A 21,017-nucleotide genomic window follows, 5' to 3' on the forward strand; every position below is an offset into this window, starting at 1 on the left:
CACTCTCACTATCTCTCACTGAGCATAAGAGTGAGCGAGATGGATGTGCGTATTCGGGACCGCGGATATTATGCTTTTGAATTTTAATTCGTTGTAAGTTTTACAAAAGAAAAAGTAATCGCTGAGATCCATCGAAACAGAGAAATAAGAAGTAATAGAGTGCTCACTCCATACATCAGTTTTGGTACCAAAATGCTTAATATATAATAATATACGCAGTCGACATCTAGCATCGAGTAGCGGAACTCTAAGTACTGCTACTCGACAATAGATATCGCGGCAAACAAAAAGTCTAATGCTTAACGAGTTTCCGCTAATATAACAGAGTAACCGGAACTCTATTTTGAACTCCTACATTTACTCTGGATATAATATTAGCTGAAAATCGTGCAAGTTAGTAACTGAAAAAGTGGTAAAATCTCTGTATCTACAGTAGGGAGCATGCATGAACTGTGTTAATGTCGAGTTTAAGCTTCCAGTATAGCCCAGAAAAAGACAGAACTTACATACAATGCACAAGAAAATGTATGTGAATTGTAGAGGGCTGCACTGGCTTTGCACAACTTTTTGATATTTAACTAATTTATCGCATCAGTGAAAGATTAAGGATCAAAGTCAAATGGCGTTGTTTTAATCATGTGTCGAAAGATGGCAGTAAATTTCCTGAGGCTATAAAGTTTTCTTCAATCCACCTTTATTTCAAATTCTCTTTGCTCTAGCGGTTTATGTTTCCGATTCAAGACACAAGATGGCAGATCTTTCAACGCGCACGGCTCTTTGCATGGAAATATACCTATAATTTTTGCTGATGATACCGACGGTTAGTGCCACTGTGCCAGCGCGACAGCAATATATTTATGCACGTGCAATAAAGATAGGGACAGGCGGGTCAATGTACGAAATTCTTCGAGCTTAGCGTCCTTACATAATAAAACAACATATGTCCACATATAAGAAAACTTTATTAATATAAAATGCAATAATATGCTACAGCCCAACGCTGAGGGCCAGAACAAAAATACATCACTTTATTACTCTGTAGGTACATCTGATACAATAACTATAGGTATATACACAGTCCCGGCTGCTGAATGCCGTAGGGCGTCCGCTAGCAGACGCGGCTGCACGCGCGCGGATGTCATTGTAGGTGAAATCACCGCGCGTCCGCGTCGGGTAGCGTTGCTAATATTATATAACGCTAACCCGCGCCGTGCACCCGCGTCAGCGGACGCCCATATTGTGGACGCACATGGAAATCGGCGGTCTAACTGGCCATACACGGTAGAATCGACAAAAAATTCATTTGTCTAACATCCTTGAAAACGCTTCTTTCTGTTATTCGAAAGCGAATGTCGCCCTACATTTAAGCCGATTATGAATAATTCTGAACGTTGACCTGTACAGACGTCTCTGTCACTCACATGCAATGTAACATTACGGGAGAGAGATAAAACGTCGAGCAATAGGGATGTACAGAGGTCAATGCACGAGAATATCACCAGACGGTAGCCATCTTCTTTTTTGTCAGTTGACCGCCGATTTCCTAAAATGTGGTATTAAATACGCCTAAATACGCGCATAACTTAATAAAAAATCATCCACATTTAATATAAAAGCGTGGCAACATAGAATACTGAAGAAAAATGGCGAATGCGTGAGAAAACGACTTTCAATTTCAATGTCAAAGATATGTATACATTTTGCAAAGGTTTAAAGGACAAAATTGTATACATATATTTGAAACAGCCGCCGGCAAACAGTACTCTGTGCCATTGGCATGAATATCACCGGTTGGAGGTAGATTGACCAGTTTTAAAATGCGCGCGTCTCAAGGCACGCTCACATCTCAAGGCGCAACCAAAAATAACAAAAGGCTTATGCCGTCTTTGTGTGCGTTGCGTATATAAAATTACTTGAAATGTAGAGTAAGGACGCTAAACACGAAGAACATCGTACATTGACGCGCTTGTTCCCATCTATGTTGCACGTAATTGTACGAAATTCTCCGTGAATAGCGTCCTTACTCTAGGCGCGAGAGGGGATGCACTTTAGAAATGGTTTATCTCTAGGAATTACCTCCCAAATAGGGGATATTACACAAAACTGCGTAGGGGGCGCCACTGGCACACACTGAGGGCCTACCGCGAAGCACGCTTTCGAGCGATAGAGGCAGATACCGAAATATCCATTTTCACGGTAGGCATAATCAAACCGCCTTGATATATAAATGTCATAGTGAATTCTCACAAACTTTAAGGCATAGTATGTATAAGTTACTGTTTTTTACAATATGTGCTAGTGCTGCACTCTGGCGGCAGAAAATTACAGTAATACCCCCTATTAGAATAGAATGGTCGTTATCGTATGCTGACGCGAACGAAAAGAGACAAGGTGTCAAATGAAACAGCATTCTAAAATGTATTTTAGAATAATAACTTGTTTACAGTTAAGCTATTCTTGTAAAACTAATCTGTGATTATTTGTAAAGCCGCCATCAGATATATCGGAGCGGCCGAGGCGCTCAAAAATGTCTGGACACGCACTCCAGCGTCTTACCAATAGAGGCGTGTTTAGATATCTGTGAGCACCTCGGCCGTTCCGACATATCTGATGGCGACTGTAAAAGACCAATGATCAAATTTTTATGATATAGACAAACGCTGCGATTGCCTTGTTTATTTATTACTTATAGTCTATTCCTTATGAACAGGGGTCGGACAAAAAGTGCGAATGACGTAAAAATGACGTAATCTTGCACACAGGATGATGTTTGAGTTTGTATTTAAACTTCCGTGTGACATGTAGTAACAAAGTAGTATTAATGAAGTAACAAAATAATCGTAAATAAATCCATGGAATTAATGATACAGATGGTAGGGCGATGTAGTGAATAAAATAAATTTCACGAAATTTGTTACCATAAGGTGTTATTTGAAATTAGTTAGAACAAGTCTGTGGGATCCTCAGATAAATAGGTTTAATAGTCAAAAGTGGGAACAGTAGGTAAGATTAATAAAAAAAAAAACAGATAATTTGATGTTATTAAATATACTTATTATTTAATGAAATTATGCATAGATGACTATTTTTCTAACAAGTCTATTTAGCAAGAGCAGTATACGTGTTTGTCACGTACCTCCAAAAACGGAAAATTGCCACAATATTCGAGTAAAGATGACATTTTAGAGCGTTTTCTTATACATTAGTAAATATAAATTTTAGCTAAATATAATCGTGAAGATACAATAGCTAAACAATAACGAAGTCAATTTATTGTTCATCTGATTGACAATGTGTCAGTCAAAAACGTACTTACTCATTTCAAGTGGCGATATCGTTAAATAAAGAGGTTGATAAATGATAAGTGATAATTGTTTATGAAAATCAAAAATACTATTTGAAATCATCCTATAAGTGGTTTGACGTCATCCGCACTTTTTGTACGACCCCTGCTTATGAATCTTAAACGGATGTAATAAAAAACCCATACAAAATTGTACAGGTACAGTTCACAAAAATATTTAAAAGACAACGCTCCAAAAATATATTTACACGCCTGACTAACTGACAATAAGTTGGTGTAAACATATTTCTGGAACTTTGACTTGTACACATTTTTGTGAACTCGACCGTACGAAATGTTGTACAGCCGCCATCAGATACATCGGAGCGGCTAATGTGCTCACAAATATCTGAACACGCCTCTATTGTCAAGGCGTTAGAGTGCGTGTACAGATATTTTTGAGCACCTCGGCCGCTCCGATATATCTGATCGCGACTGTACATTTTAATTTCCGTACCATTTCGTAACTTGTCACAGTGACAATTTTTAAAGATTCATATAGAAATACACTATAGGTGTTTTTTTTTTTAATATTGTTAATAAGTTTAAAACTTGATCGCTCGAAACCGACACGTTGTCTCTAAAATAATGTCAACAAATTCTCAACAGCCATAAAAAGTTTTCAACCAAAACGGTAGTTTTCTGTCCGTTGCGATGCATTAATATATACACATTATTTTTTTTCAATTTCAATATCGACCCCTAACTTTACCATGAGTTTTACGCCTTAAACGCAACTCAAACGACAATGCCAGTACGAGAGATGTGCGAGTTAGTTTACGCAGTCGCTAGCGAATATGTCAAACTCGTGGTAGGACTGATACCGAGTGTCCCGTTCAGTCATCAGAAATATCGGAGCGGACCTTGATGTTATAGCTTTTTTCAGATATTTGTTAACACCTTGACCGCTCCGATCTGATGGCGACTTTACCAGACTTTTTAGCGACAGAGTAAGAAAACGCCACTATTAACGATAAATTCCTATGAAAATGGACGATTATTGTTGCCATTCCACATTTTAAGTAAAATAAAAACTATAGTTTATTGATTCAAAGGAAAATTCCCCTTAATTTACCATTTGTTCGATATTTGTATGGTCTTTAACCTTTTGACCGCTACAGACTGCTGTGGGCGTCATCGGAGTCTTGCCAAGGACGCCAACGACGGCCACAGCCGGCAGCTTTGCCAATGCAATAGGGACTTAAGCGGGGCTCCGGAAAGTTCAATTTCGCTTAATCGCGATCGCGTGGCGACCGGGGCAGGGCATATTCCTTTGCCGTCTGGCGTTCAAAGCATTAGGAAATGCAAATATGTGTGTATCACAATGATTTACACTATGAAAATCACCTAGTCTACTTGTTCTTGAAATCACAAAAGGTTCCCAAGTATACATATTATTGCACCGCTCGGACGAACTAACGCTTAACAAATAAGCTAAGATGCGTTAAGTCTAATGGCTATTAAATTACAACCGATTTAAGAAAGCACTGGAATGTACTGACAGACAGACAATACTGACAAATTATATTAGACAATCCGTTTTGTTATTGCAAGATCACAAAGGCGGTTCTGACAGATATTGTATAGTGAAAAAAAAACCTATTATCCTTGGAAAAAATTGCACAATAAAGTACGATTCTCATCGAATGGGCGGAGACGGCGCGCAAGTATTGCCGGTGGGAATCGCACATTAAAATACCTACATAAACAAAAAAACATTCCCAGTCGTTTTGACATAACCTAAAATAAATTCTAGAAAAAAATAAAACATACATCACTGTCAGAACTCGGTATAAATGCGAGTACAATTTTACAAATATACAAAGAACATACGGTCAATACACGGTAGTCTGACCAAGCTAACTCTGCAGTTGCAATGACAAAGTGTGATGTCATTAATGTCAAATAAATACATGACATTTATAACAATAACCTCACTTGGTACTGTTCTAATTAGTGCAGAGTTGGCTTAGACTGACATATAAAAATGGCTTAAACAGATAACCATCTTCAGCAGTAGCCTCACCACGATTGCCTTAGGGCCACCCCAGACTAGCGTCTTTTGAGCGTCGGCGTCTAGTCAGCGCTATGGAAAATAGCGTCGCTGCGCCGTTGTGTCAACGTCGCGTCGAGCAGCGCCATAGAGTTGACTAGACGCTGACGCTCGGAAGACGTTAGTGTGGGGTGGCCCAGTGTCACACTGACATAATTATTCGCTGTCTGCGTAACTTACTTTCTACACATCTCACTCGCACAAATATGCGAGTACGAGCGAGATGCATTGAAAGTAAGCTACGTACACGCTAGCGTATATGTCAGTGTTAAACTGGTGGCACTCGTGCTGGTCAACGAGAGAGGAAAAAGATGAAAGTGTGAAATATTAATAAAGCAGATAGCTCATGCTAATCATGCTTTTTCTAAAGCATAGTCTTCTGCAGTGTACCGTGAAGAATAATTTTCAAATTCAAACACCCTGCATAACATATCATCGAGATAATCTCTATGCATGGAGATCAGATCATAGAAAATGAGACAACTGATGCAAAATATTGTTTGACAGCTGAACTAAATGACGTTATTCGTCCTTAAGCTCTAGTTTCCCAGGATAGCGGTGCCGTCATATAGCGGCCGTAATACAGCGCTTAAATGGCGTCACTATAACTTTGTGTATGTAAACAAAATGGCGCGGTTTTCTAGAGGGCGGTGATTCAAGGAACATTCTTTTTGCGTCCGTAATATTACGGCCGCTATATGACGGCACTGCTATTCTAGGAAACCAGAGCTTTGACGAGTTTGACACCGACTTTATTCGCTAGCGACTGCGTAAACTGACAATGCATCTCCCTCGTGCTGACATTGGCGAAAGCGAGATGCTCTGTTTGAGTTGACGCAGTCTCAGCTTTATAAGCCGCGTAAAATTTATCGTGAAGGTAGTTTTTCTTTAAATGTGCAGAGCCATTTAATTTCAAAGTCAACATTATAAACATTATAAACTGAAATAGATGATTAATAATGAAAAGTATTAAAGAAAAACTGACTAATTTCTTTAGTGTCCGGTTCGAACCGGCGTCTTTAATTTACCCCTGTACCTCTAGACTACCCTGTCACCAGTGGCAGGGCAAGACCCAAATTTGGTGTCAGCAAGGTACATTGAGCGATGCCCTCTAGTGGCGCAAGAAATAACTAATACATGTTTACGGTATGTCTAAGTTATACGTATTTCAGGCGGGAGGCCGTAGGCCTCTGCCCGTCACTTTACGGCTCTGCCATTTTTTCTTCAGTATATGACAAATATTTCAGTTTATAATTTGTATATAATAGTGTTACTACTTAAAAAAGACAAATCGAAGTCTTTAATACAATAATTTGTTTTGTTCAAACATTTGCAATACAACATTTTGCACCAATATTCACGTGTAATACCTGTACCAATGTACATACAGTATCAAATATGCAGTGATTCACAAAGTGGCCCAATATATATACACATCTTTGTTATCGTAGGAATGGGTTATTCTCCAGATTTTTGCCTGCGTCTATACTCCGGCAAACCATACTAAATGTATAAAAAGTTTGAAGCAGTTGAGTCTGACCGCAGTCATATAATTTGAGAATGACTCAAATAAGGATGTGTTTATATTTGGCAACATTGGCCGTCACTTCTTCGTTTTTTTGCATTAGAAAAAAGGTAAACAACCTTGACGTGTCTTTTTATTAAAATCTCTTAAAAAAAATAGTTTAAATTACTTATGAAAGCAAAATAATGTAAATAATCGTTTATGATTTATAATTATCACATATTTGCTGCGACTTATTTTTCAAAAAACTTTTTTAATAAAAAACACGTCATGATCACTTAACTTCTTTCTGCTGCAAAAAATGAACTAACTGTACTGCGTTATATTGTGTATATATAACATCGGTTGTATGTAAAATACATTATCTGTTGACTTATAATGGTAATAAAAATGACAGGAACATAGATCCATAATATTTTAGTCCTATTAGGAAGATTTTTGTGAATATATGTATTTGACAGATGGTTAGTGATGTAAGCCATTGAAACACCAGAACATAGATATTGCTAGCTCCCGGCCGGACAAAGAAAACTTAAAAATAGTGATGTATATATTTGTGACACATATAAAATGGTAGTACAAGAAATATATAAGTTACAACTAACATTAATATAAAATATTGATATGTTAATGAAAATATTGCGCGAGCATGCCTCATTATAAATAGTTGTGATGCCAGACGTAAGTAAATATAATTATAAAAAAAGGTGTGAATCGCTTAAAAACTAGAAAAGGCATAAATATAAGTAAATGTTCGTGCATTCTTAAAACGGTTGGCGCCAAAAATATAAATTCAGGTTGATTCTAAACACGAACGATGAATTTATTTATTTGTATATTTTAATCATACCTATTTATATATATTTATACCAGTTAAACGGTTACTTACATATATATATCATATATATTTAACTACGCTATCGAATATGCAGTTACCAGCCGTAGTGCATATATATAATGTGTATGTATATAAGTAATACATAATATATCTAAACACCCGCCTTTAAGCACAATAATACACACACATCCATACGTTTCCTAGTTAACATATGTTATACAACTATACGTATATTACTATATATTTGACTTATGAATCACATTTTTTTTCTGTAGCTTAAGTTTATTTTTTTACATTTCCACTAAAATAATGTTAAAAGCTGTGAACGTAAACAAAAACATATATTTTAACACATATTTGTTAAATAGACTATAAAAGTGTTAAACGTTTGGTGTTATTTTTGGTCTTGGCAGACCGAACCTGTCTCAATAATAATAATATATGCATAAAATACACTATTAATCTTAATTATTCTAGGATCTCGTAGTTCACATGACTTTAATTTTAAAAATGTTTCACTCACAGTTGGTAAAACGGTTATAGATTAATTATTTTATAATATTATAATATATATTATACCAGAAACGTGGCTATACTCGACTTATAGGATCGTCGCCGTTACTCGTCCATTCACCTAGCGCGCAGAGGGATATTTTGTCACCTGTCTCCCTTTCGCAATACGGAATGCTAAAGAGAGACCGAGACAGATAACACATCCAATGCGTACGCGACGAAAGGATTTTAATTCACTAAACCAATTTACAAAAAACTGTAAATGCTATCAAAAGTTGTGCTTAGGATTTCAATAAACTATTTATATACCAATACAATCATAATATAATAGTATAAAAAATAATTTCGGAAAGAAAAAGTGTTATAAGAAATAAAGTTTTTTTAATGATAATCTGTAAAGTAGGGACGCTAAGGGCTTGTGCACAAATCGTTTTTTCAGCTACTTTTTGGTCCTTCCCCTCCCCCTTGGTGATATTTGGTCAGGTTCTTGGCTACCCCTCTCTCCCCCACATATCCACACGAGTAGTTTTTTTGAAATATTTTCAGTCGACTTTATTTTAAGATAAATAATATTGTATATAGTAAATCTTATTTATTTTTCTATTTTCGTTATGAACGTGATGATATTTTTGTAAAATAGACTCACTATTTTGAAGTGCGAAATGAAGATTTATGTATTATCGAAACCGAGAAAAAGTATCTACTCGTGAGTCTCCTTGTACCCCCTTCCCCCCTTCCCCGACGTGATCTTTCGTGACCCCTCCCCCCCTATCGAACCTCGCGTGATTTGTGCACAAGCCCTAATCATGAAGTATTTCACATTGACTCGCCTGTTTCTATCTATTGCACCATATTGCCTCCCAAGATGTCGGAGGTCAATGCCACTGTGCGAGCGGGACAACAATATATTTATGCGCGTGCGATAGAGATAGAAACAAGCTGGTCAATGTACGAAATTCTTCATGCTTAGCGTCCTTACTTTAACGCAATATATCTTGTTATTTTCATACTAAAAAAATGCGTGATAATAAATAAATATAAATATGATATCTGTTAAATCAATTAAACCTCTTTACCTATTTTAACATTATTTTTTCTGCAACACGACACATATTAAAAGACCTTAAAACCTTTCCTAAACTAGCCTAAACCAGTTTTGAGTAAAACTGTACCTATTTGAGCTGGTTAAAACCGGAATTACGAAAATTCTTAGGTATACCCAGCCTTTTAATATAAAGTGGGTAGTTCACTGCAGTCATTTCCCGGTGGCAAACAAGCATACGGCCGTGGTAAGCCGTCACCGTAGCCTATATCATATTGACTGAACAATAAGCTACCCACACACTTAAAGCAATCCACGAATCGCACGAGGCGAGAACTCAAAATGTGTAAGATTAAAATAATATTTAATTTTTAAAGCACATTTCCATAAAAATGGAAGAATAGAACATTAGCAAAAAAAAATGGAAGTCAATTGATAGAGGCAGCAATGTGTAGTGGACAGGTCAGTGACCGAAATTGTCACAACACCGTGGCCACACTTTATTGCTATAGTGAAATAAAAAAGTAAGTCAATAAGTTTTGGAATTTACTCCCTAAGAATTAAAGGAATCAAAGCCCCTTTGTCTTTTAGAGCATACACCAGAGAATTTGAGACAGGTACCGCCGTGGCCGGGTGGTCTAGTGGTCAGGATGTTACCCGCATAAGACGAACACGCGGGTTCGATTCCCGCCTTGGGCGCGGGTGGACTTAGACTCTTATTCTTTTAGTGTATGATATCTATTTCAGTTTATAAAAGAGTAAAATCAAACTTTACGCAATGTTTTGTGCGCAACTTATCTTGCACATCACACATGATGTCTAAAAACAACGTCAATTGCCGAGTTTTCATCTTAAAATTTATAATGTATTTTAATCGTTCGTAAGGAGTAAATTCCAATCGTGCGTCGGAGCACACACACACACTTTTTAATTCTCACACACAGCTCTCGCCACGAATCTTAGTGGTTAATATTAAATTCGGGAAGACTACAAAATTGGCCCGCGGGAGGTATTTTTTACAACCAAATTCTGAACCTTATTTTAAAGCGGGTAGGGTATAGAACCTGTGGTTTATACTAATAAGATGGCAGTATTTGCAGTCGTTGTACTTACAATTATTGGTAAAATTTTCTTATAATTTCTAGAGACTGTAATGATATTTTAAGTGTATCCAGTTTTTTTCTGCTGGCGTTTTTAGGATATAATTTGCCAGTAATAGAAAGTATCTAGGAACTAGAGTGACCTTAGTGTATGATCGTGACACGCGTTTTAGGAATAAAATACGTTTAGAGGTAAATAGGGTTGGTAATAAATATGTTTCAGATATTTTAGCTCCTTTTGCTGCTGACTGTACCCTAGTCAATCAAGTACCAGGGTCATAAAGTAAGGGTCCTAAGCACATAAATTAATATTTTTTATAAATTTATATTATAGGACATATTACACAAATTGACTAACCCCACAGTAAGCACAACGTTAGACAACGATATATATTATACACCCACTTTCACATCAGTCTCTAGAAAATATAGACGCATTTTGGGGTGAAGTAATAAGTGGTTTAAAGCTTATGTTGTGCAATGAGAAATGTAAGACTGGAAGTTGTGTTTTTAACAATTTTGAGCGCGTATCTCGTGTTGTGCAATGAGAAATGTAAGACTGGAAGTTGTGTTTTTAACAATTTTGAGCGCGTATCTCTTGTTGTGCAATGAGAAATGTAAGACTGGAAGTTGTGTTTTTAACAATTTTGAGCGCGTATCTCTTGTTGTGCAATGAGAAATGTAAGACTGGAAGTTGTGTTTTTAAGAATTTTGAGCGTGTATCTCGTGTTGTGCAATGAGAGTTGTAAGACTGGAAGTAGTGTTTTTAAGAAAATTGAGCGCAAATCTCGTGTTGTGCAATGAAAAATGTAAGACTGGAAGTTGTGTTTTTAACAATTTTGAGCGCGTATCTCATATTGTTAGATAATAATTTCCACCATTTCTAGTAGGAGATACGTTATAAGAAACATATACACTCATCTGTTACTTATTTGTGATAAGAAATAAATGATGGATAATAATCACATTGACACATTGAAAATAGGTTGCCTAGTTAAATTGCGTACGGACAGTGTTTTTTTACCTTTTATTTTGTTATTTATTTGTATATTATATCAAAAGAAACCATGGACTAGACCAACGTTTTAATAAGATAACCTATTTGAGTTAGTTTAGAAAATAAACGATTAAATAACAACAATTTAAAAAAAGGTTTTCTGTTTGTATGCAATTTCACTAGGCAACCTATTCGCAATGTGTCAATGTGAATATTAATATTTATCACTTATCACAAACAAATAACAGATGAGGTTAAATATTTCTTATAACGTATCTTAGACTATTCGTTTTTGTATGGAAGGTAATATTAGTAATGAAATTGTCAGTACTGTTAATTGTGTATTATTAAAAGAGGTGTGTGTACAGTTATAATAATTATTGTTTTAAAGTCAATTTCAACTCAAAAATGACTTACTTTTCTCATTCCACCATGGCCTATGACACGAATGAGACTTTATGATGATTTATAAAAATTAGTAGTTTGTCATCTGTAAGTTCTAGTGTCTAAATGTGACAAATTTGACAATTGTCACTGACAAGTGTTCAGTAACTGTCAATTGTCACGTCATATTTTAACACTAGAACTTACGTCTGAGCATAGTTTATTAATAATTTACTACCTTTATTTGAGCGTGGGCTTAAAACCCTGTATGTATGTATAGTCTAATATCGACATCTGACATTTGCCGAGATTTGGCAACACACGTTTTCCATCCAACGAAGACTCGTGACAAAGTGGATGAGGATTTTAAAACTATATCTAGATAAACTTACTCCCTAGTTTTAAAAGTCGATCACAATCTTCGTTGAGTGGGATATCTTTAATGACTACGATTTGCATACATACAATTTCGAAACAAAATGTTATAAATTAAGGACAATAAGCAAGAAGAATTTCGTACGTTGAACCGCCTGTTTCTATTTTTATCGCTCGCGCCAAAGAGAATTAATAAGACCAAGAGTGCTCACTCCATACAGCGGTTTTGTTACCAAAAATACTATTATCCTCGTTGACTTTTTGTTTGCCGCGACATCTATTGTTGAGTAGCAGTACTGAGAGCTCCCCTACTTGACGCTAGATGTAGATTACGAAAAAAATAGTATTTTTGGTAACAAAACCGTTGTATAGAGTGAGCACTCTTGGTCTTCTTAATTCTCTTTTCTCGCGCGTAGTTACATTGCTGTGCGGCCCATCTGCCAGCGGTCAATGACATTGTGCGAGCGGGAAAGCATTATAACTATGCGCGTGCAAATAGAGATAGGAAATTGCGAGTCAACGTACTAAATTCTTCTTGCGTCCTAACTTTATTTGTGACAATATTAAGAGCGCTAGCAGCAAAAATGGAACGTTACTTAGGATTGCTCAATAAGGTAAAATAGGGAATTCCAAACTACGGTTCCCATTTGTCCCCGTCGGACACAGATGGGTACAGGTGCTTCATATAAGTGTTCCATTTTGTCCCCGTCGGACAGATGGGAACAGGCGCTTTATATAAGAGTTCCTATTTTTCCCCGTCGTGCACAGATAGGAATAAACGCTTCATATAAAGCAGGCCCACTTGTCCCGCCTCATGTATGACGGCGGTCATTGGGGCGGGGACAAATAGGAAATCACCGACCGCTAACATGAATCATCATAGACGTGGCCTTCACGTCGAAAGTTTGGGAACCCCAGATAAACTCGTAAAACAACTTTTGAATGCCGATTGAATCTAGTCTAGTCGTTTAAATCAAATTGAAAACGGAACTATTTGCCCATGGTGGAAACGAAATAACAAATGGTGTTTTCATTAATATGGCTGATGGTATACAGGATGTAACAAAAATAATGGGGATCCCTTTAAGGACGTATTCGGTATCGTGTTCTAATTAGAAAAAAGACGAAAAAAATTTTTTTTGCCCGTCCAAGACAGCGAAACTTTTCGCGTCAGACATTTTTTTCCACTTCTTCCTAATAGGCCAAGCAAATAATGTATTTTCGGTGAATTAATTCCCAGCAAGCTGGAAATCGTATTAATATCTCCATTTGGTCCTCAATGCGTGTAATCCAAGGTTTGCTCCATCCCAGGAGATAAGCATAATTTTTGGCTCTTCTTTAGTTTTTGCTAGTAGATCGAAAACAGCCGATGGTAAATTTATCCTAATCGTGATAAAAAATAATATCTAGGGATCCGAAAGGTACTTTAATATGAATTTGTAGTCAAAGTTTCGAATTCGAATTTTTTTTTGTTTAATCATGTTAAAAATTGTATTTGATGGCCGAATCCTTCTACATCGACTGGTTTGGCAATTCAAAGAAATAACTATCTCCTAAGGCTCCCAAAATTTATGCACACCTCCTGGAAAGGGGAAAACTCGGATTACACGCGTTTAGGACAAAATGAAAGTATTAAAACGATTTACAGCTTGCTATCAATTATTCCTTTACACGCTATTTACGGATCTAATTTGACTGGTGTATCCTCGTAAGGCCCAAGGTCCTACCTATAGGACTTATTCAGTTCGATGAAATTTAAATCATATTCAATTAGGACAGAGTTGCATTTGTTTTGTTTCGTGCAATTTTCAAACAAAATAAAATCTACTGTATTCCGTGCACTATAGGTTCAAATTCCAATGGCAATATTTGGATTTTTCATTTCTATGGCTGGGCCTTAAGAGGGTATAATGAGACCACGAACCCGAATATTACTTTAAACATATCCCTACTATTTTTGTTACACTGTGTAATGTATTAATAACTGTATGTATTTAGACTCGTGCTTGGAGTGTATGTCTTAAAGCCGTCACCAAAAATAATTTCATCCATTGAACTTTTACGCCGCTCGCGTGCGACAACACAATCGCGCGCGAGTGAGAGACATAATAAAGGTCAATGTACTAAATTATTCGACGAATTAGTGCGTCTACTGATGGGTATTTTGAAAAAAACAGAATTTGGTATTAAATGAAGGTACAATTTCTAACGGTAACAGATATTAATTGTAGAGCCTTTTAAGGTGCAAGTTAATTTGGTTTCATGGAAATGGCAAATGTAAAGTGAACCTCATATGTGACAATATCTATGAAAAGGGACCTTATTGTCGATGGCGCTTACGCCGCACTCCGTAGCGCGCCGTTGTTTATAATATGGGAGCATCGTTGATAATGCCGTAAGCGCCACCGACAATAAGGTCCCTTTTCATAGATAATGTCACATATAGCTCAACAACCTTAGCAGTCATACGAACGCGTTAAATAAGTATTAAACATAAAACTATCGGTCATAACAATCAACATCAAAGCGGAAAACGAGATATAAAGCTTTAAAACATGAAGAAGCTAATAAATTTAATTTATAATAAAAAACATACAAAATACCTATCTATAACGGGGTCCGAGGGACCCTAAAGCCGGTTAGAATCAACCTGAGGGAAATAATCCAACCCGTATTACTTGCCCCCCTGTTATGGACCTTTAATAATCTGCCGTTAAAAAACTCCATCTGAACTCTCAAATGCTATAAAAAGGTCACTAAAGATACTTAGTTACCTGTTTTAATTGCTTTTAAGTATTTTTGAACCTTTTCGACGCCGACGGATATATCCGCAGCGTAGGCCCAACGGCAATGACGGATTAATCAGTCAGAGACCACAGAGCAATATAGACCTAAGTACATATGCATAAAGTTCAAGTTCAGTTTTGAGACGGTGACGTGGCGTGCGAGTGTCAGCTTTTGTGTTTGACACGGCGTCGAAAAGTACAACATTTTTGAACCTTTTCGACGCCGACGGATATATCCGCAGAGTAGGCCCAACGGCAATGACGGATTAATCAGTTAGAGACCACAGAGCAATATAGACCTAAGTAAATATGCATAAAGTTCAAGTTCAGTTTTGAGACGGTGACGTGGCGTGCGAGTGTCAGCTTTTGTGTTTGACACGGCGTCGAAAAGTACAACATTTTTGAACCTTTTCGACGCCGACGGATATATCCGCAGCGTAGGCCCAACGGCAATGACGGATTAATCAGTTAGAGACCACAGAGCAATATAGACCTAAGTAAATATGCATAAAGTTCAATTTCAGTTTTGAGACGGTGACGTGGGAGTGACAGCTTTTTTGTTTGACACGGCGTCGAAAAGTAGAACATAAAAACGAGTATTGATAGAAATTAAAATAATTCTCAATAGTATGCCTTTTAATACGACAGATATGGCCCACACAGCGGGACAGAGCGGAATGAAAGAGTAGAATATGAAACAGCTTAACGTAAACAATTATTCATATCTTATTAATAAACGTAATAAAAAATAAACATTGCTTCGAATGCAGTCACTCGTCGAAATCAGTTTCAAACTATATAAGTACGTGTCATCCACGAAGACGCGCAGATTTGTCTAATCTAATCCTTAATAACATTACAATAAGAGTCAAGGTCGCGTCTTCGTGAATGACACGACTTATACCCATGTTACTTTTTTCGTAAATGCAGTAACATTATAAAAGTAAGACACTAATCTTTTAGTAGGTTTTTGCAATTTGAAACTTGAAGTATAAAAAATTAACATAAGTGTATCACCACATTATATCTACATAAAAGTCTCAAGCAAACATCAACCATAAGGACGGTAAAATATAAATCATTTTACCATACGCATTATCTATAAAAAATCTCCCTCAACATTAAAAATATCTTAAACCTACACAATTTCGTACAACATACATGGATCTAGACAGTCGATTTGCGACTTTTAGTATGAAGCATAAGGATCATTTTCGAACGAGTGACTGTACCGATTAAATACATCAGGTAACGAGACGTATAACTGGGGCGAATCTACATATTTTGCATTAATGGAAATCTCTTTTACATGCCGAAGGCCGCTAAATTTTTTTTTTTAATTTTTCCTTTTTGTTTTTACACGTATCAATCCTTTTACATTGCACCATGAAGGCTTTTGAATGAAACCTCATGTTTACAAAAATCATTTCAAGATTATTTGGAACATTAGCTTACTCTTTTCAATTCACTACAGTACCTTCGGCGCAACACCTGCCAGACATCTATCTCTGTCTGCAATGACAGCTCTCTCTCTGACATGCAGATTCGCCCCCTAAGCCTAACTAAAGTGATGGGCCTCGGTGGGTACTTACCCAATCTAACTCCCAGCCAAAATGTCTCATACATTCATACATACATACATTTTGGCTTGCGAAGGTAGCTTTACCAATAAATAATATGTCACGTAGTGTAAACATACGGGCGGGCATTTTGTGCGGTTGCTTTTTTTTTGTAAATTGTTCATAGACAATTGGTCATCATATATAGTGTTTTAAAATAAAGATGTTAGTATCAATAATATGATCTAAAGCGTTTTATATGGAAGAAAGCGTTTTGCGTTTATTTTTTATTTTTCATGAAATTCAAAAGGCATAAACAATTTATGATCAGTCTCAAAGAAGTCAGGCATTATTTCGTACTAACATCTCTATTAAAACTACCATATTTTTATGTCAAATATCGCCATATACGTCATTATTTTTGGCTCGTTGAACTTATATGCAATTTAACCTGATTTTCTTTTATTTTTTGTTACATTTACATGTTACTTAATTGAAAGATGCATCTAAGGCTTGCCTCACACTGTGCAAACCAAACCAGACCAAAAAAGTCAAGTTGCCGAATGGTTATCGAAAACTAATTTTCAAGTTGTGTCGCACGTGACAACTAGTCATCATTTGGTTGCCCGTGTAAAGTAGGCTTTAGGACGTCCGTTAGCCGGCGCGGATACACGCACGCGGATGCCATTGTAGGTAAAATCCACCGCACGCGTCCGCGACAGTTAGCGTTGCTGATATTATTTTACGTTAACCCGACGAAGGGTCTTATACAACCTTTAATTTGGTAGTAGACAAAAGAAAGCCTCGCACCCCCGCCCGACGATGGCACTCGCCGCTTTGCGGCATAAGCTAAACGGCAACCAAGCCGAAAGAGATTACAAAAACGAAAAAAATTTAAAGCATAATCTGAGTGACTAACAGCGTAGCAATCTTTGGTTCGGCCCGCGATCAATTCCTCAATCACAAGCGCTCGGCTCGGCTTGCCCGCTCGGCCAATCAGAGAGGAGCTACCTAGGTTCTGATTGGCTGGTTGTTGACGGGCTACGCGTGTCGCTTGGCGTGCAGCGCGAGGTGGTCGGAGCGGCTGAAGCAGCGCTCGCAGTGGCGGCAGCGGAAGGGTTTGGCGCCCGTGTGTTTGCGATAGTGCCGAGTGAGCTCGTCGGAGCGCGCGAAGCGCCATTCGCAGCCGTCCCATGAACACTTGTAGGGTTTTTCACCTGAAATTATTATGATTCTTGGATAAATATTGATTTATAAGAAGTAATGTTCATTAAAATAATATCTTATAAACTGAAGTAGATGTCATATACTCCAGAAAAAGTGACTAAGCCAGCCCTCCAGTGGCTGAGGCAGATTCAAATCGGTGTCTTCGGCAAAAAATTTAAATAATTATGTTCTAGATCCTAAAATTAAGTCCTAAAGAAAATTTTGATTTTATGATCATGGTGTCCATAATTGGACCGCTGTGTACCTGTATGTGTCCGTTAGTGAACCTTCAAATGCGTGCTCTTGGTGTACACTTTATCGCAGGCGGAGAATGGATTGGCTACTATAACCCAGTGTCCATAATTGAGATACTGTACCTGCGTCTGTCCATTTGGTCTTGGTATACGCCTTGTCGCAGGCAGGGAACGGATCGGCTACTGTAACCCAGTGTCCATAATTGGGCTACTGTACCTGTGTGTGTCCGTTTGTGGGCCTTCAGATGCGAGTTCTTAGTATACAACTTGTCACAGACAGTAAACGCGTCAGCTACTGTAACCCAGTGTCCATAATTGGGCTACTGTACTTGTGTGTCCGTTTGTGGGCCTTCAGATGCGAGTTCTTAGTATACAACTTGTCACAGACAGTAAACGCGTCAGCTACTGTAACCCAGTGTCCATAATTGGGCTACTGTACTTGTGTGTCCGTTTGTGGGCCTTCAGATGCGAGTAATTAGTATACGCCTTGTCGCAGTCAGTGAACGGATCAGCTACTGTAACCCAGTGTCCATAATTGGGCTACTGTACCTGTGTGTGTCCGTTTGTGGGCCTTCAGATGCGAGTTCTTAGTATACAACTTGTCACAGACAGTAAACGCGTCAGCTACTGTAACCCAGTGTCCATAATTGGGCTACTGTACTTGTGTGTCCGTTTGTGGGCCTTCAGATGCGAGTACTTAGTATACGCCTTGTCGCAGTCAGTGAACGGATCAGCTACTGTAAGCCAGTGTCCATAATTGGGATGCTGTATCAGTGTGTGTCCGTTTGTGGGCCTTTAGATGCGAGCTCTTAGTGTACACCTAGTCGCAGGCGGGGAATGGATTGGCTACTGTAATCCAGTGTCCATAATTGGGCTACTGCGCTTGTGTGTGTCCGTATGTGGGCCATCAGATGCGATGGAGTACATCTTATCGCAGGCGGGGAACGTATCGGCTACTGTAAGCCAGTGTCCATAATTGGGTTACTGTACCTGTGTGTGTCCGTTTGTGGGCCTTCAGATGCGAGCTCTTGGTGTACACCTTGTCACAGGCAGGGAACTCGCAGCGGTGGACGCGGCGGCGCGGGTCGGCGTGGGAGTGATGGCGGGGGGCGTGTCGGCGGGGCGGGCTAGGCTCTGGAATATGGAAGTTTTATATGAATTATGGTAAGGGACCAGGTAAAAAATATTAAATTATAACACAAATTGACTTAGCCCCACACTAAGCCATACTTGATAACTTAATTTAAATTTAATTTCTGTGACAATGATTATTATTTAAAATGTTACAATTGACATTTGATTTGATTTATTTTTTATTCGTTTTAATTCTTTTAAATACACTCAAAGCATTAGTGCCTAGTTATCTAACAAATGAAATGTGCGCTCTGTATTAGATATTTATTCCGGTTTAACAATGAATCTTATGTACTTAGTTTAACTACCGGACGGTTTTGACGACCGGTTTGGCCTAGTGGGTAGTGACCCTGCGTATGAAGCTGATGGTCCCGGGTTCAAATCCTGGTAAGGGCATTTATTCGTGTGATGAGCATGGATATTTGTTCCTGAGTCATGGGTGTTTTCTATGTATTTAAGTATTTTTAAATATTTATATATTATATATATCGTTGTCTAAGCACCCTCAACACAAGCCTTATTGCGCTTACTGTGGGACTTAGTCAATTTGCGTAATAATGTCCTATAATATTTATTTATTTATTTAACTAAATTTGTAAGTCATTTTTTTGAGCGATTAATGTATGTTAGACTTTAAGTAATTAGCACGTAAAGCTGTTAGTACTGATTTAATGGCAAATAAATAAATAACTGACATAAGCTCAATAAGGCTTGTGTTATGGGTACTAGACTCTGATATAATACGACTAGATAAATACTTAAACACATAGAAAACATCCATAATTCAGGACGAAATATTTGTAATGCACATAAAATGAGCTTACCAGGATTTAAACCTGGGACCTACTGCTTTGTAGGCAAGTTCACTACCGACTAGACTAGGAGACGGTTAAGAGGACAATAAATCGCTTCTAAGTACAAAAAAACGCAGGCATTTTCCTCAATGGATATTCACGTTATGGATAATAGTTTTACAATACATATTGTGCCTATGTTGACAACTGGAGTCGCATAGTCTGTAATTTTCTGTACAAAACAGTCTGCCGATTTTTGCGGGGGAGGGGCGCGACATATATATATATAACCCATACCATATAAGCCATATATATATATATATATGGCTTGGAATGTATGTCAGATAAACGTCAGTCCATACAATTCATTCCCATTGGCTGAGGTTTTCGATAGAGTAAGCTCTTAAAGGCGACTCCAGTTGTTAAATCCTCCAAGATGTTAACCATAGCAACGGAGGGTTTTTTTTTCCATTATCATGATATTATTAGCTGTGGTTAAAATATGTCAAATTGCGAAAAAATATTCCCTATAATTTATTTATTCTTTGTTCTAAGAATAAAGAATAAAAAAAAAATTGCGACAAAATATTCCCTATAATTTTAATATCCAGAGAGGAAAATGGGGACTAGGTTTACAGTTATACGACATTTATGCATGCTACCAAAAATATATATACATTACATACTAATCTTTGTCCGGGAAAGTCGCCATGCGTACTAAAGTAAAGTAATGCTAAGCACGAAGTATTTCGTACATTGAACCGCCTGTTTCTGTCTCTATCGCACGCGCATAATTATATTGCTGTCCCGCTCGCACAGTGGCATTGACCGCCCGGACAGCAATATAATTAGAACTATATAGTATAATTAAGGTATAAGTATAGTTTTTGAAGGGTCGGCAACACGCATATATCTCTTGTATTGCAGGCGCCCATAGGCTACAGTGACTGCTTACCATCAGGCGGGCCGCATGCATGTTTGCCAATGAACTAGTATAAAAAAAAATATCGCCGTAAATATTATTACCTCCACGGCTACCACGAGTTGGCAATTGACATTTACGTTACTGCGTGAACTCAATGGCATTCCGTCTTTATCACACCAATACAGTGTC

General features: G+C 37.6%; 1 protein-coding gene across 3 annotated transcripts in view; it reads right to left on the minus strand.

The window, feature by feature from the left end:
* Window positions 1-943: 943 nt before the first annotated feature.
* LOC133516548 (Krueppel-like factor 7) overlaps window positions 944-21,017 on the minus strand; it is a 31,391-nt gene continuing 11,317 nt past the window's right edge. For all 3 annotated transcript variants that reach the window (XM_061849646.1, XM_061849693.1, XM_061849576.1), the window contains 2 exons: window positions 18,966-19,109; window positions 944-17,732 (listed from right to left, as the gene is read on the minus strand). In XM_061849646.1, the coding sequence (XP_061705630.1) occupies window positions 17,557-17,732; window positions 18,966-19,109 (320 nt within the window). In that variant the 3' untranslated portion in view covers window positions 944-17,556. The remainder of the gene's footprint in view (window positions 17,733-18,965; window positions 19,110-21,017) is intronic.

The sequence above is a fragment of the Cydia pomonella genome, chromosome 1 (genome assembly GCF_033807575.1).
Source record: "Cydia pomonella isolate Wapato2018A chromosome 1, ilCydPomo1, whole genome shotgun sequence".
In the NCBI taxonomy this organism is placed as follows: domain Eukaryota; kingdom Metazoa; phylum Arthropoda; class Insecta; order Lepidoptera; family Tortricidae; genus Cydia; species Cydia pomonella.